The 17,048-nt window shown below is 40.4% G+C and overlaps 1 protein-coding gene across 1 annotated transcript in view; it reads left to right on the plus strand.

The window, feature by feature from the left end:
- The window catches only part of ITPR1 (inositol 1,4,5-trisphosphate receptor type 1), a 187,309-nt gene that overhangs the window by 18,456 nt on the left and 151,805 nt on the right, over window positions 1–17,048 (plus strand). Inside the window, exons 3-4 of the mRNA XM_076346702.1 lie at window positions 2,657–2,764; window positions 6,536–6,606. Coding sequence (XP_076202817.1) covers window positions 2,673–2,764; window positions 6,536–6,606 — 163 coding nt within the window. The 5' untranslated portion in view covers window positions 2,657–2,672. The remainder of the gene's footprint in view (window positions 1–2,656; window positions 2,765–6,535; window positions 6,607–17,048) is intronic.

Raw genomic sequence — 17,048 nt, forward strand, 5'->3', positions numbered from 1 at the left:
ACCTGACTCTGTAGTGATGGCTTTGCAAGCTCGCCCAGAAAAATTTAAAAAGGATCTGGTGAACAGACTGGCAATGAAATTTGATCATACCATGTACCTGAACTACTTCCAGACTTAAAACTACCTTTCTGTTATCCATAACCATGTACTGGTTATAGGTAACATTGTTTTTATTAATGGAAATGTCAGTAAATTGCAGAAGGGCCTATTTTAGGGGTTACACTATCACGGTACACAACATGGTATGTTAGGGTTACAGTATCATGGTATACGTCATGGTATGTTGGGATCTTCCTCAGTGAAGAAAAGACAAGAAAATTGAGGCTATATTCTGGAAAGTAATGCAGAAATTTGATTGTCCATCCTTAGGCCTGGTTTTGGTCAATGGTCTGAGATAATTTTTTTTGCCAAGAAAAATTCTTCTCTTCTCTAATGGAAGTCAATAATTTTGACCTTCACATTCTCTTGGGAACAGCTGTGGTGAACATCTGCCTCTTCTAAAGGAAAAATTACGTAGTCCAGTAAAGTAATCTCCCTCACACCCCAATTGGGATACCTTAAATGCCATTGTAAAAAGAGGTCGTTTGGAAGTATCTACATTTCTTGTTGACTTAGATACCTTTTGCTTTGGGCTATGTTAATTTAGGGCTGAGATTAATTTTGAGGGCTTAAAAGCTTTTAATATGATGTTCGTAGTTAACATCCAAGTCAGGAAATGAGGAAAGCTGAATTTCTAGTGATGCTAATTCAGTCACTCAGCATATTTCTGTATGTTTTGTGGCATATATCTTAAAATAGGTAGTGATGTTTTTCTGTCCACTTATCAAGAGAGAATGGGAACGGACTGTGTAACATACGCAGTGGCTGAAGGGCTTGGCATTAAACAAGCAACCTGAAGCCAAACGGTTTACTTCTGTATGCACACAGATTTGATTTCAGAGGAGCATATGAACTTGGCTTGTTATCTTTTGTTTTTCCTGAATTTGTTTTTAATTGTACAGATGACACAGGGATTTACAGGCATGAGAATGTCTATAATGTGCTTTGACTTAATAATAATGAAAGTTGTTTTTGTTGTTATTACCACCACCACCAGTACTTTGGGGGTGAGGCAGTGAGGAGGGATAGCTGTTTGCAGCTTTTTAGAAGAAAAGCGTAGCTTCAGGTTTTTGCTTGCACTTTCATATCTGCAGTGCATTATCAACATCAACTTTTAAATCTCCATGAATCTGTCCTTGTTGAGCTCCAGCCTTGCTTAATCAACTTGATCCTTACACTTTTGGTAAACAAGATAATGTTCAGTGAAAGGGAATCTTTATCCCCTGTACAATGTCAGGGCTCTGCTCCATAATAAGCGTAATTTCCTGCTGCTTAGTTCTCCTGGTGGTAGACCATTTAAAACTGATTTGGGTGTCATGTCGGAAAGGGTGAAAGTGTTTTCAATTATCTTCCCTTAAATCTGGGAGTCTGGTCCTGGGCAGTGTTCACTGGCAGGGCTGCCTTGCAGGGCAAGTCACCAGCCTGCGAGAAGGAGCAGCTTGGAAGAGCTACGTTGCTGCCTGCTGTTTGAAGCCTCAAGCACAGAAAGCTATTTCAATGTTTTGAACTCAGTGATCAAAAAGCATGGCTTAGGAGGATCTCCAAGAAACCAGTAAATGGTCTTGGAAAAGGCATCTTTGAAAATCTATTCAGTTGGGCTTCTTTTTATCTGGGCTCATGTTGTGTCTCTTTCTTTGTTGCCGTAACAGATAGAAACTTGCCTGTCTATATTTATTTAAATGACAAGTAGGTCCTGTATCATTCGGTCCAGGATTTGGGGCTTTAAAGAGAATGAGGATAGTTCTTAATACTGTGGAAGTTGACAACACTAAGTGGCTGTCTCCTCGGTGTTACATTTAGGCAATCTATTTTAAAAACAGGATTGAAGTATTCCTGATTTCACAGGGATTTGGCTTCCTGAAACATACATAGTTTAAAGTATTTGACTCTGAAAAATCTTAATCTTTATGTTTTTACATGCAAAATCTGTTGTCAGGCATATTCAGTGGGTCTTCACCTAATGCTGTCTTCGGGACCACGGCTGTAAGCAGGCGGCTACCTCAGTGTTGGTCATGTCAGTATTTTAACATGACCAAAAAATACTGACATGAATCATGTCAATATTTTACATTACAATTCCCACTAGCACCACCCCAGCACACCAGAGAACCTTTAAAAGATGCTCAAACCTACCTTTGATTCTGACAAAGAATCTGGCAAAGAAATGTGTTGTGATTTAGATGGTACAAATAATGTGTCTTAAATGGAGGCAGCCCGCTCTTCTTCCCCCTTTCCCTCTCACTGGTGGGACGAAATGGGTCGGTACGCCTGGACTGAAATGGCTGTGAGCATCTGTTGGGACAAATACAGCTACCTGTAAACCAGTCCCACACGAATGGGATGCCAATAGCTTCTTGTTTTTCCCTAGTTTATTTTTCTAAGCCAGCATTTTGACATGCTGTGTTTTCTTTGATACCTGAAATTCCACTGCAAGAACTTGTTCATTTTTTCAAACAAATGAACAACAGAAGCGAAGGGTTCTATTGTTGTAACCTCCAGTAGCGTATACTGAGAAATTCTGCCTGACAAATAGTAACGTTGTGCTTTATTCTTCTAGGGGCAGTAAGCCAGAGATGACTGACAAGATGTCGAGCTTCCTTCATATTGGAGATATCTGTTCTCTCTATGCAGAGGGCTCAACAAATGGATTTATTAGCACTTTGGGGTAAGAACAGCTGTTCTCTTATACTAAAAACATCTGTAAGAAGGACTAGCAGAGCTCAATTAGCTATCCTGAGCCTGAGTCCCAGGAAATACTGGCTAAAGCAAGGTAGCTTTATGTACAGATTTGGCCCTAAACATAAAAATGGCCTGAAGCTAATATGGCAAGCTAGATGTCGGGAGGATGGAGAGTGTATCGATGGCTATGGTGTGGTTTTCATGTACTTGGTGGGGAGGAAGAAGCCTGTCAAGTTAAGGTGTGGGTAGAGGGAATGAATGCAAGCAAATGACTTTCATGTTGTTGTCTGTCCCGTGTCCATCCGTGTGTCCCGTCCTGTCCCTCCCTGCCCCCCCCCCCCCCCGAGTCAGGAATGAATATAGGCCCCAGTCCAATCTGCTGATTGGAAAAAAGGATGTAGCATAGGCAATGTAAGTCGTTTAAAAAAAAATAATTAAAAAAGAAGCCCTGAGCCAAACCGTTTGTATACCACTAACTTACCACTATGACTAGTTTTGTCTTTTCTTACAGTATTTGAGGTTTCTCGTACAAACAAAATTGTACTTCTCCAGTCAAAGGAGAGCATGTTTTGAATCTCCAGCTTTGCCAATGGCCAGCACCCCGGAGCTGCGGTGGGAGCCGTGCCTTGCTGGCTCCTGCCCGTGGCGTGCTTCCCCACAGAGCTCCTTTGTGCTTTCTTCTGCAAAGACGTCAGAGTAGGTGCTCTGTAGGAGAGTGCCTTTTAAGCAATAGGAAGTGTATGCCACTTCACTAAACAAAAAGTAGCCACTCACATAGGAAAAGGAAGAGTTTGCAGAAAAAAGCTGTAGAATTGAAATACAGCTCTGATAACTGACAGGGTATGTTTTATTCTGCTCAACTGCTGCTGGGGAGAAATCTCTCCAACCATGAGAAGCTGGCAGTGGAGCTGTGTACTGATTTGGAAGACCTTGTAGGGGGCTGGATGAGAAGCTCAAAGAGCACATCTGCCACCTTGTTTCAAAGCAGTGAGAAATTAGAGGGAGGGAAATAGCATGCATGACACATTGCTGTGGTACTTCAGTACTGAATGAGTAGCAAAGAAGCAACCAGGAAGCTTGATGATATCGTGAGTGGGCACGCACACAACATGCTCTTTCTCATTTCCAGTAGCCGTAAGGGCCTCAGGGTGGGTACAGTGACAGCAAATTTTTTGATGCCTACTGTCCAGATGCATCTGATAAATGGAGCTCCCAAGCAGGGTACAAAGACAGCATCCTGGTAAGTCTCTCGGCAGGAAATGATGGGCTGGAATCTCATCTGAGTGACTCCAAACTAACTTGTAGGTTTAGTCCTCTAGCTATTAGGATTCTGGAAAATAAGGGGGCAGAGAAGGAAGCAGACACTGAAGATGCACCATGATCTATTATAGGAAAGAGAAGAAAATATGGGATGCTGCCAGAAGGGAAAGAAGGTATGATAAAAGCAAGGGATGTAGTAAGTAGGGTTGGTTGAATAGTATTTGGCGAATGTATTTGACAAATTTCCCAGGTACTCGTCAAATATGACATGTACACTCTGCAGTATTCGATCAGCTGTGTAACTGGCCAAATACTATCTGCTGAAAACTGGCAAAACGAACTGAGCGATACTATACATTTGGCTATTTTTTTTCTTCCTAGTATTGAAGCAAGTTTGGCAGTAAATAATTCCAGAACAAGTAGAAAGTTGTTATGTTATGTTTAATCCCATACAGTGCATGATGAACATTATGCAGTGGCTGTGGCTTTTGATGGCATTGCTGAGCAGAGATTTTTCACCATGGGTAGTCCTTTTAGACATTACAGACTCTAAGCACATGTATTTTCTAGGTTTGATGAGATGTTCTCATGGCAGGTCTAAAGATCCCTTAGTGTTACAAGCATCCTCTTTGATTTGATTAGTACTGTTTTTAAGGTAACTGCATTATATAATGGCCACACATCTTCTGAGCCTAATTTAAGCCAGAAATCCCAATTGATATGTGAAACATGAAATGCATTATCATCTTAATAAGCCTTCATAATCAAATTAGTTTTGTCCCATATTTAATTTAGTCTTTGTCCTGGAGAAAATTAAAGAAGCAAAGGAAAGATTCAGTGTAATTGTACTCTATACCATGTGGAGTTTTGACAGTCTTATGTCATAACAATGTGTAATGACTTGTTCATGTGGTTAATGAAGGTTGAGAAACAGATACCACTATACATTCTAATGTCGTTCTAAATCTTTAGATTCCTATGACATGACTGTTGCTTAATCAGGACTTTACTCTTGCTGTTTCCCAAACTCAGTGCTGTCATCATTATGATTACCGGTGTACAATATATCCTCTTTTGTGTTTTTCACCCTGTAAAATTTTTTTCTTAGTAGTTTGGGAAGTTCCTCTTTACTTTCAATTTAATCTCAGGATGAGAGGGATATATTGCACTGAGATTATCTCTGTGTGGGATGATCAGAGTAACCCATTTGACTTGATATTTTTTTGGCCCTTTGTTCACCAGAAGCAGGTGTTTCAGTCAGCTCAAATATTAATACTACCATTCTTGTTGGAGCACATATATGGATATATAATACTGAATAGGGAGAAAATCCATGGGGAAAAAGCAATTTACTCTGAATGTTTGCATATGCAAATTTTAGATGCATAGAACTGTCGAGTCCACTTAATCTCTCTGATATCTTAATTTTTATGCACTTCATTATTTTCCATAATTGTTGTCTCAAGATGCTCCCTGCATGTAACCAGCCTCTGCAAGGAACAACTCTCATATTCTAGGTCTCAATCTTTCTCAAGTTGATTCTGCATGAGAATGGACCTCTCAAACCTTTAAGACCTTGGAGTTTTACTTTCTGCTTTTGTGTAGAAAGCCTCTTTGACAGATTGGTTTTAAGGGGCCAAATTGAGTCATTTAGGATCAAATCAGAAACTACAAAATATTTGGTTACGGTTGCTTTTTCACGATTTGGAAATAGTGTTTGGTAAAAGTGCAATTCCATGTTGATCCAAAGCAGGCTAAGGGCAGAGCACTGGTGACAGATGACAGTCCTAACGATTTTATTTATTCTGTGGGATTTGAATTGACCCTGTGGGCTTTTTGCCGATGTGTATTCACAGGAGAAGCTCTGTCCTGGTGTTCCCTATTGGAATCTCTGGGGTTCGCTTGTCCAATTCACCTCCTTCCTGGGTAGAACAGGAGGAGGTTAGTTCGATCCCATGACTTACCGTGTGTTTGACTGGTGAGCAGGAGGGTGTATTTATGCCTTCCTTTCTCTTGGGAGTCAATTTTTGTTGTGGCAGTTATTGTTTCTGCCTTTTCTTAATACTTGAGGGGTCATAGGGGCAGTGTCCAATTTGCATAGTTATCATATTTTCCTGTTCTCTACCCTTCATATAAACACATTTGCAACATTATTCAAATCTGTCCAAGAGGCAATAATTGTTCTAAGGCTGTCTCTCACCTAACTAGAATATGGGCTGTTCTGTCTGCACCTCAAGGAGGGGACATAAAGATGATGCAGTATACAGGAGCAATGACTTATTTATTGTCCCAGCTATCCAGGAGCATAGCTCTGGGCAACAGTAAAAATTAGCTGCATGCTTAGAAAGATTTGGCATAAGTTGGCATTTGGGGAATGTCTTCTGCTGAAGTGGCCACTTGGATAAAATATTGCAAATAAACGACTTTGTTTTTGCTAACAAGGATGTAAGCAATTGCAGGGGAACAGAATCTCACTTTACTTCTCATTTCTTTGCAGCCTTGTGGATGATCGGTGTGTTGTACAGCCAGAAGCAGGTGATCTTAACAACCCACCCAAAAAATTCAGAGGTAAGTTTATTAGACAGCTTGTTACCCTTCCGGTTGGAAGAAGTCCTTCATTTTGTGCAATCGCATGTAACTATTTTTGACCTCCACGCTTTCTATAGAATATTTTAGTGTCATCTTCTTCCACGAAGGGTGGCAACACATGAGGAAAAAAAAAAGTATGTAAATGTGAATGTCTTGTGAAGTGAGTTGTGGGACTTAAAAAGAATGCTTTGTGAGGGGGTGGAGATGGGGTTGCCAATTGAGGTTGGCTTTCAGATCTGTCCAAACTTACAGGGTCTCTCTAAGTTTAATTTCTTTTTCTCCATACTATCATACATGCCATTTAGTACCAAACCTATCTCAGAGAAGAGGAAAACGAAAAGGAGCAAATGTTTGTAACAACTATTGTTGTTTGACCTCATTTGATATTAACTACATTTGACTTTGCTTTCATTCTGCCAGGAAACTTATGCTTTGTGATAAGAAATTAATGCCTACTTCTTTGCACAGTTTAGCTAGGGCTGATTTGTTTAAGGAAAATCTCGAACAGGAAGAGAAGCACTAACTGGGATTTTGTTTCAAAAAACCTTCTTGATTTCTTTTTTCACTCCTTGGTTGCATCTTTTACCCAAAAGATAGCTCAGCCAAATACTCTAAAAATTTGATGTACCTTTTATTGCTGTTTTCAAATGTAGCAGCAACTGTTTGTCTTGTTTTTGTTGGATAAATCTTGTTTCCTTGGTTATACTTTGCCTTTATTGGGGGCTCAGAATTACCATAATTCTTTTCAGGTTTGGCCAGAACTGCAGGTGATTGCCCTTGAAAATCGTATACCTTCTGTACTGCTGGCTTTGTTTGCTGCTGTTTGGTTTTTTTGGTTTTTTTGCCATGACATGAAGATGTCTCATATAATGAAACTCTCTTTTTAGAATATTGCTGAAGTCTGAGCTCTTGTTGGTTTTTCTCCCTTTTTGCTGGAAAACTAAATAGCTGATGATTCAAATACTTGAAGCGGCAACCTGGAGAAGTTTTAGCATTCAATGTTAAGCTCTCCAGAAAAAGAACAATGGTGTTACGTGAACTAGAGCCCTGACTCTAGGCATTTCTTGACGTTAAAATCATATGAAGGAATAAAGCCAGATTTGACTGAGACTGCTGGGTGTAGAAGGGAGGGAAAGGGAGAGAAAGAGAAAAGAATGAGAAAAAGGCAATTCTTGCTAGCACAGTTTAGGAACTGCAAGTACAGAGAGACATTTGTCTGATATAAAACATTGTGGTTAGACATTGTAAATGTTCTCATATTACTTATAATTTATACATGGAGAAAGAATGGTGTGAACCTTTTCCAACCTTCGTAGTTACTTCACTAAAGCTTTCATGGGGAAGTTTATGCTTAATGGTAAATGGCAACAAAAGTCATAAAATTTTAGCAGGCGTTTCTGTTACTTATACACATGCTTTATAAGTGCAGTCTAAGATCAAATGCTTTCCATGATAAATATGTTCAGAAGAAGTAACAATGAAGTTTATCGCACCATCTTCAACACAAATGGAAAATACCCCTCTTTTTATTATGAAGCAAAGGCACCCAGAGGCTTGTCTGGCGTGTTGCACGGGGAGTCTCTGGCAAAGTCAGGAACCGCAGCCATGTTACTGCAATCTTACTTGGTGTTTTTATGACACCTCGCAAAAATACCTCCCTTGCAAACGGAACACAAGGTCTTCCCTAAGGTGCATTTATCCAAACGATAACATTTACATCTGGGATATAAAGCAACCGTGGGCATCTGGTGAATTCAGCAGTCCCAATATTTAGTTTTGTCATACTTGAGATTTAGTCTTCATTGCCTTGGGCAGTGTCACAGGTACAGCAGATCCGTAGCACAAGATACCTTTTGTACAGTAGCAGCGCGAGGTGAGAACTGATGTGGAAATGTTCTAGTATCCAGTAAACTTTGTACGTGGTGCCCATGTTTGTTCAATGATTTCATATAATCCATACTAGTCATCACAGCCGATAGGATCACCGCAGTTTGAGGCCTGAGAAGAAGCGTGATCTTGGTTTGAATTCACATAGGTGCAAAACACTAGGACTGGTAACTGAGAAGTAACTTTTGAAAATACCATTAGAGCAGGACCAAAATTAATCAAATGTAAGTGACTTACATTATAGCTTTACACAGTAGTGGAAAAACGCCTCTATGCTATAACCTGTTCTATATCTATGTGCGAATCCTCTTTCAAACGAACTGTGCTTTAAGGTGTCCAGACGCAGGTCAGTCGAAGCTGAAGTCACCTTCTGGGAGGAACACTGAACGTGTGACTTTGTGGCCAGTCTCGAGGATGTCGCTTTGGGTAGTATTTTTAAGAAATGTATTTCTAAGCTTCTCTGAGCAGATCTGTGTTCTGTGGGCAGATGTAAAACAGTTGTAAATATAATTTTCATGCTTAATCAAAGTGGTGAGAGATATCTAGAAGCAAGATTCACTACTTAGATATGCATACATGACTCTAAGAAAATGCAGTGTGAAACTAAAGCATATATATCCAGTAGCAGAATTAATCCGTCCTGATTTTTTCTTAGCCATGGGTGTTTCAGGTTTTAAAAAGTCTTGTTGCCTAGGCTACACTTAATCAGTTGCATCTTGTGGCAGCAGCAAGGCCCTGGTCTAGAGGGTGGTGGTTTTTTCTTTCCTCTCTACTTTAGACCCTTGAAATACAGCAGAGCTGCTGTGCACAAAGTGGTGGTGTGTATGCACCATCCTTCTTCCTGGAGAGAGCCCCTCTCATACGAAAGGCAGTTGACAGTAATACTTAGCCGTGAGTATATGCTGTCACTAAACACTGATAACCTGCTTGGGGTGTGAAAATAGTCCCTGCCTGAGGAATGCGTTTCTAAAAGCAAGCACTTTGGAGCTGAAACGGAGGTGGGTTTTGTGTGCTAGTGAGTTGCTCCTTTTAAAAATGTTGGCTTCAAGTTGTCCTAAGGAAAATTCAGTGAGGGAAGCCTGATGTGTGTTTGGATGAACTGGGTTGAACAGAACGATTTGCAGCGGCACAACTGGAGTCGGAGATGGGAGCGATAGTGTCTTTCAGTCCGCTTGGAGGAAAACGTACAGAGGTATCCTGAGGACACGAGGGCTTGCTTTGTTGACAAAAGTTGTGGAAAAAGTAGGCTGACAGATTAATCTGGTGGTGGTGGAGCCCTGAAAGGGGTGAAATGCAAGAGGAGGCTGAGTAAGATGGGATAGAGTTCAGGTAAGATTTGGAGTGTGGTGTAAAAGTATAAATGAGACATTAAAAAAAAATAAAATTCAGAGGGTGTATTAGATGGAAAAAACTGAAGTGCCAGAGTTGGGAAGAACTCTAAAGAAAGGTATTAGTCCAGCAGCCTCAAGTTACTATGAGTGTTTACCAGTAGTTAGTTCACATATTAAATGCTGTTGTGCCTCTAGGTCCTTAAAATATTAGTTTGATCATTTGAAGGTGTGAAGACTGATTTTTTTTTTTTCTTCCTTTTTCCCATCCTGATCAGAAGTAGATAGTACCTGAAGTTAGTGGTTTGAGGTTGGATGGTAATTATGGTCTGTAGGATTTCAGTGAATTTTTTTTTTATTCTGGCTTTCTGAATCCACTTTAAATATGGTGGTTTGGGTTGTTTTTTTTAAAGTATGGTGTTTCTCTGGCCCTTCATGTTTTCAGCTCCAACTAATTCATAAGTCCTCTAAAACTGCCTTGCAAAACGTTAAGACTTTAAGAGTACATTCAGTAGGGTGTTTCTTTTTTAAAATGTTAATATGAAAATTCTTGCGAAAGAGTATTTTACTTAACTGGTCTGAATATACTGTGTACAGATGAGATTCCTGGAAAAAATCCTAGCTGTACAAGTCTCTGAAAAAAGAAAGAGTGACAGTTCCTTGGTTATCTGCACTGCTTTGAACAAAAAGAGAGATTTTACGTATTTTATAAAGCTGGAATCGCTGCTCTAATTGCCGTCTTTGAGTATGACTGTGCATCTGAATAGTGACTATAAATGAACATCCTTTTAATTTGCATGGGTTTATGTGGAAAGTATGAACTACAGCTGACCCTCTAGCTAGGCTAAAAGCACCAGTGTTTCATTAGAAATCATTCGTACTTAAATGCACAGAGACGGACAGCTATTTTGCAAATTAAAGTCAGACCTAGCAATAGTGGCGAAGCTGAAGCAGAGCCCAGGGCTGATAATTTTGAGCTCTAGCTGCTGGTTCTGTGCTCTATTAGTTAGCTTGTGTGTGCTTTTGCAGAGGTTTTATTTGTGTTCGTTTGGTATTGGAACATAGCACTGAGCAAAGCCAAACGTGTTTGCTTAATGCAAGACACTGCTACTACACCAAAACAGTCTGTCTGACAGCCTTCTCAGGAAATTCCTTACAGCTCTTTATTTGGGAGGCAGATCTGTCTGCCAGGGATCCAGAGGCTTCGCAATAGCTGCGTGAAACGCAGGGAAAAAGGGCACTTACTGGGTTAATTTGTCCAGCAACTACCTCATTCCAGAACATTGTTTTAGTAGTTGCTGGGCAACACTCTTTTTTTGGCAAGATGTTCAAGGAATGAACCCATATCTTAGACTTAAAATACCCTCATGGTGAAGCAGAAGATGAGTAGTTCAAATTCTGTTTGTTCTTTTGATCCTAATCCATACGGTATGCTCTTTCTGAATATTGCCTTCCCGAAGCCTTCGGCTAGGCTTGTCTGGTGGTGTTAGGGGCTAGCACTGAGGGTCTCAGCCTTTGAACTACAAGTTCATCTTCAGTAGAAGAAATGACCGGGGCACTACAAAGAAGCTTTAATGTATAAATATATATGTATTAAAAAAAAAAAAGTATCTGCACACCCCAATTCTGTTGATGGATTTCTCTTAAATTCGCACTGTGCTCAGCTTTGACGAAAGTCAATATGCTTCTCCATAACAGAAGTATTTTGTTTTGTTCTTCATAGCTTTGCCATCAGCGATGTGAAGCCCGTACACTACTGCTTTGTTTAATATGAAGGAAACCATATAATTTATGCAGCACTGATAGAGGCTATGGAGTTATGTTGCATACATACAGGATTATTTAGCCTTATTTAGCCAGTGCAAGCTTGTTTATAGTTTGGCATTAGAACTGAGATTAAGGGAATTTTCAGTTGAAGGGTCACATACATAGTTTTCCCAAACACTTCAGAATATTAAAAAACAAACTAAAACAAATACCCAGATCCCTCTGCCTGTTAGTTTTGGAAAAATATTAGCAGCATATAGAAGTGCCCTTTCTAGGTGGTAAGGTAGTTCAGTACCATCCCCTGTACTCATGGAGAAGAATTTTTTGCGGTATAAGCCATTAGGTATCGTGTTCAGCTTCAGATAAGTGTGTAGCCTCAAATCCTATTGCTCTCCATATGCTCTCCATGCATACTTTCCCAGATCTACTCTGGTGAAAGCAATTTTATCAGCTCAGATTGCTTCTTAAACTTTGATGTGAAATAGTCTGACTTGTATGACTTTCTGCATACGTTAGATGAGTTTGAGTGGGTGTTTTGCAGAGGTTTGAGGGCATATTCCTGGAATGATGGTGAGAAGAGGAGGGGTGATAGACCTGGGCTGCATGGCCAAGTTTAGGCTCCTTTTTCTCTTTGAACATGGTGTTTCTAATGCTGGTGAAATGTTTGGGTATATTAATTATTAAGGTACCCAGACTCCTTTAAGGACTGTTTAAACAAATGTCTAAATATGGCCGTTTTCACTCTGATAACCATGCATTAGCAGATAAAATAGTGGATTCTTTTTTCATGCAGGAGGCAGAATTTTTGAGAGCGCTTGCGTGTTAAGTTCAAAGCTTAGCATGGTGGTCTTGTAGAGAAGTACGTCACTTGCGATAGAAAAGTGACTCCTTTTCGGTTTTGAGATGTCCAAGACGTTAAAATGCACACGCTGAATACCAAAAGTAGGAAGTGGGGCAACAATAGTAAATAGCTACTTAACTATCTTATCGGGTTTATGGCCAAACACCATAAAAAGAAGAAATTATGCTTCTTAGCCCCTTTTCAAAAAGAGTACTAATATCATGATTTAGTGTAAAATCAAAAGCAGCTTTTGGGTTGGTGTGATGGAAGAGAAGAATGATAAAAATACAATCGAATGTTGTGCCTATCGTTTTTTTTATTTAAAATTGAAGCATTGGTCATTTTGAGTAGGAAAAATCTTTTGATCTTGCTGAATTAGGATTTAGTTAAAATATCTAAAATACGCTTTCACTGCCTTGATGAGGAATTCTTTAGTATGATTCTCAGTATTTATAGAACTGTACTAGAAAACTGCCAACTGCTAGTACGCATGTGAATTTGATGCCCTTTATATGATGAAGAAATCCTGAGCGCTGTCTCTAAAATGTGAATCTTCAGCCCACTGCATCCTACGTACAAGCAGATGTTATAGACAATTGTCACCGTGGCATTTAGGTATTTCAAAAAACTGGAAAGTCAGAAGTGTTGCATTATCATACAGACAAATGTGCTTTATATCTGCTAAAGCTTGGAAAACCCTGTGAGAGAGAGTCCTAATCAAGAGTTGGTACACCACTTATGTGAGGACACCCAAGCCTCCTTCCTCTCTGCAGGTGAGATGGTAGACAGTGTACACTGCCTTCTCTGCTGGCCCTTGGTGACTTCATGAACACCTCATCTCCAAACGCTTTTAACTACAGGTTTTGTGGTAGTGCTAGGCTCATCAATGATTGCTTACATGGCTTGCTATGTTGGCAAGTAGAGGAGGAATTGGAGCTTTCCTGTTATGAGCACAGCTGGAGAATAGGTGTTATACTCTAACTTGCGTAGCTGCTGTGTCCTGTAAGTTATTTAAATGTGAAAAATTAGCTTGCGTGGCTTTGAAATCCAATAGTGATTGGATGCAGGAACTAAAGGGAAGCTTTTTTTTTTCCCCACACAGGAAGGTAAGTATTGTCATGGAGAGTGAATTGGAAAGCTGGTTTTATTTAATTTGCTGCGTCTATTGCAGTGTGGTTCCTTTATTGGCCTATTAAGCAAGACAAGTTTGTAGTCCAGTTGGTAGCTATGTGTGCTGAAGCACCAGGACATCCTAAAAACATCCCAACTCCATGATGCCGATGTGCTTTGCTGAAACAGTGGATAAATGATTGGCTAAATAATTATTGGTTTAATTGAGATGGTTTAGCGTGGTTTTACTGTGTCCTAGTTGATGGGGTACCAAGACCAGAATGGGAAAGGCCTGTATGGCACAGATTACAAGACTGACTGTTTAACTTGGTGTTAAAATGTTGTCGATACTGAACAAGAGGAGGAGACAGGTCTGTTTGGGATACAAGGCACAGGCTGTGAAGATTGGCTAGGCTGTGTTTGCATGCTGGTCTGTGCTGAGAGTACTGTGGTCAAACAGCTATCTGCCAACTTCTGGTTTTAAAGTGCTTTCATCTTGGATGTTTTGCACCTAGATGAAGGCAGAGCAAAGCCCCTTTGAAATAGAAAGTGGCCATTAATATGCGTAACTGGAATGCTGTATGAAAAATGCAATCTGTTGGTTAAGGTCCTGCAAAAGAATGAGGGGGGACTTAGTTGAACTCCTAGTATGAAGTTTTATGATCTGTGTGCTTCGTTTGCCCATCTGAAAAATGTGGGTAGTAATTCTGTACTGATGAGACATACTGTACAGGACAACAGGGGAAATGTGCTGGTGTAGTGACCATGTCCTGAAAATGAAGAAATAAGCAAAGTGCTGGTTTGAATGTTCATTCTTTCTCAACAGCTCTCACAGGTCTGAGCTTTTTCCCCTGTGGAAAGTTCAGGGTGTTTCAGGTAGGATCAAGGGAGGGATTGCCAAAAAGCAGTGCTTAGCTATTAAGTAGAACAGTACTGTTAATAAACCTAGCCCCAACCTTGTAGACAAAAGAATACTGTGGCTTTGTTGCCATAGTTTCAGTGCAAAATCTGACCTTAGCTACAATAACATTCGGTTAGAAAGAACTAGCTAATCAGTTTTCTAAAATTAGTGTGTCCCCTAGTACATAAGCCAGTATGAACAGGATATTTAATGAAATATTATACTTAGACACAAGAGCCCAGGGGAGTGCAATGCCTTGATGAATTGTGGGGGTGGGGTGACATTGGTGCATATCTTTTAATATAGCAAAGTTATTAAAATTTGTGGCTTGCTTAATATTTAGGGTAGCTCAACTGTTGTGTTCTGTGCACTCAATCTACTTTGCTCTGTTCCTTTTAAAAGCTCTCAGAGTCTGTTCTGTAAGCTGGGAAGACTGAGATGCTGATGAGTCTCATCAATACTAAGCACTTCCAGAGGACCTTCAAATAAACTTCAGAGCTAGTGTTGTGCTTTTTGTTAGTACAGCCTGAATGCTTTGCAGATGAAGGAGTCTTACTCATATAGAAGGATGCAAATACTGAAGCAGATGGATAAAGTCATGAAGCTGTGGAAAAAAACCGTGTGAGGGAAGCAGTCTCCCAGGTATTAGGTACTGACATCTTCAGCTTTTCAATCGTTGTCTGAAGTGTTGAGAAACTGAAGGGGGAGATTTGGAGAGGGGCTGGCTGGTAAAGTCTGGTGTGTAAAATATTGCCGTCAGCCCAGAACACCTGACTTGAGAGTGCATTTATTACGCCTGAGGCTCCCTGACCTAGCCTACGGTGAGATTTTATCAAACTGGTAACCTAGAGTGAAAGATTGTTTCTTGGCAGTATGGGAACTGTGATGAATTATCAGGTTTTCTTATGTGCAAGTTGGTTATTCGGGTATTAAAATAAGAAAGATATGTACTATGCAAACTGGGGGGGGGGGGGGGGGGGGGCGGCTAGGTGAGCTATCTGTTATTCACTTCTGTTTGAAATTTAAGTTCTCATTCAGCCCGCTCAGTGTTTCTGCCTGGCTGAACCGTATTGCCCACATAGCTTTCTGGAGTCACCAACATGCTGAATTTTTCTCACTGTAGGTCTTGAATGGTAGCTTGCAGCTAAGGAAACTGAACTGCCTTCTCTGCAAATCTGATGTACAGGATCATGCTAGTGAAACACAGCTTTGCTGGCAGTACCGAGACGAGAGCCTTTGTCATCCAGCTCTCCATCCCGACTTGCCTGCTGTATCGTGCAGTGATGAGCAGTGTTCCCTTACTGCTTGATGCTTGAGAGATACCAAATGCATGGGAAGAAGATTTAGACAAGGAGCATCTAAATGATGCTTTGCAATTCGGTAGTAGCTTTTGTTGTTTCTGTCAGCCAGAGTGAGCTACTGATGAATCCTCACTTCTTCTGACAGTGCTTTGCAGTTAAGGTTAAAAGTACCTGTAAATAGTCAAAAGCAACTGTAATTCACTTAGTGAATTCCCTGAGTCTTAGCTTTGGACTGTCCTGGATATGTAGAAGCACAAACATTTGGTGACAAATGCAGTGGAGTTTTATTCAGAAAAACGTTTTTCACCTTGAATGCACTGACACTTGCATGGCTGAGCTGTCAAGCAGATCTTCTTGGCTCTCTTGGTTTTGCTTCTGCGACATGTAGCTTATGATTCCTGATACAGCATGCAGTCACGGGAAGGTGTGATCCATATTCTTGGATCTTCCAATTCAGATTCGGATTAGCATGTTTGTGCTTCAGGGTTTGCTTTTTTCTGCCTTGTAAACCCAGCTGCCTTCCCTGGTAAACTTTAGGAAACCATACCTAGCTTTTACTTTGGCAGAGGTATGAATGGTATTCTCAAGTTTTTTCCCTTTTACATTTTTGTGTGACCAAATTTGATTTCCTATTACCCCTTGACTTGGTGTGATCATGGGGTGTTTCATTTTTCAACGGGAGCAGATAAGTGTGGTGTGACACTCCTGAGGACCTTGTGTGTGTCTTAACTCTTCAGAGAGTCTGTTCTGTAGGTTCTCACTTCTCTGTTGCTTTTAGGATGGAGTGAAGTTGTGTGCTGCGTGTAGTAGCAGTAAGTTATACTAAAAGCTTAGATTATTTTACTTTACCGAAAAAATAAGGCTTTATATTTTGCAAGGACTTACAGTTCAAAAATATTTTCAATTTAGGTCATTTACTTAAGAACACAAGATATGCAACTTAAATATGCTAGGTACCTGTACTGAGGAGGTCTTAAAGGTACTGTGTCCAAGTGCCACGTGGAAGTCATTAGTGAAAGAGGAACCCAGCCTCAACCCAGAAGTTAAATAATCTCACTTCTAATTTCTGGGTAGCCTGTTCTTCACTGAGCAAGAGTCCTGACTAAAGTGGTGGTATCTCCTCGGCTCTAAGCTCAGAGAAGTAATGCTGTAAGTACTTCTGTTTGGGAGCAGTCAGAAGAAAAACGGTGAGGCTTCCAGCGTAGCCAGCCATAAAAATGTGCTGTTATGAAAGCCAGACCTTGCCAATCGTCTTCACTGAGCAGTCTGTGACACTTGCATCTTCC

The sequence above is a fragment of the Aptenodytes patagonicus genome, chromosome 8 (assembly GCF_965638725.1).
Source record: "Aptenodytes patagonicus chromosome 8, bAptPat1.pri.cur, whole genome shotgun sequence".
In the NCBI taxonomy this organism is placed as follows: Eukaryota; Metazoa; Chordata; class Aves; order Sphenisciformes; family Spheniscidae; genus Aptenodytes; species Aptenodytes patagonicus.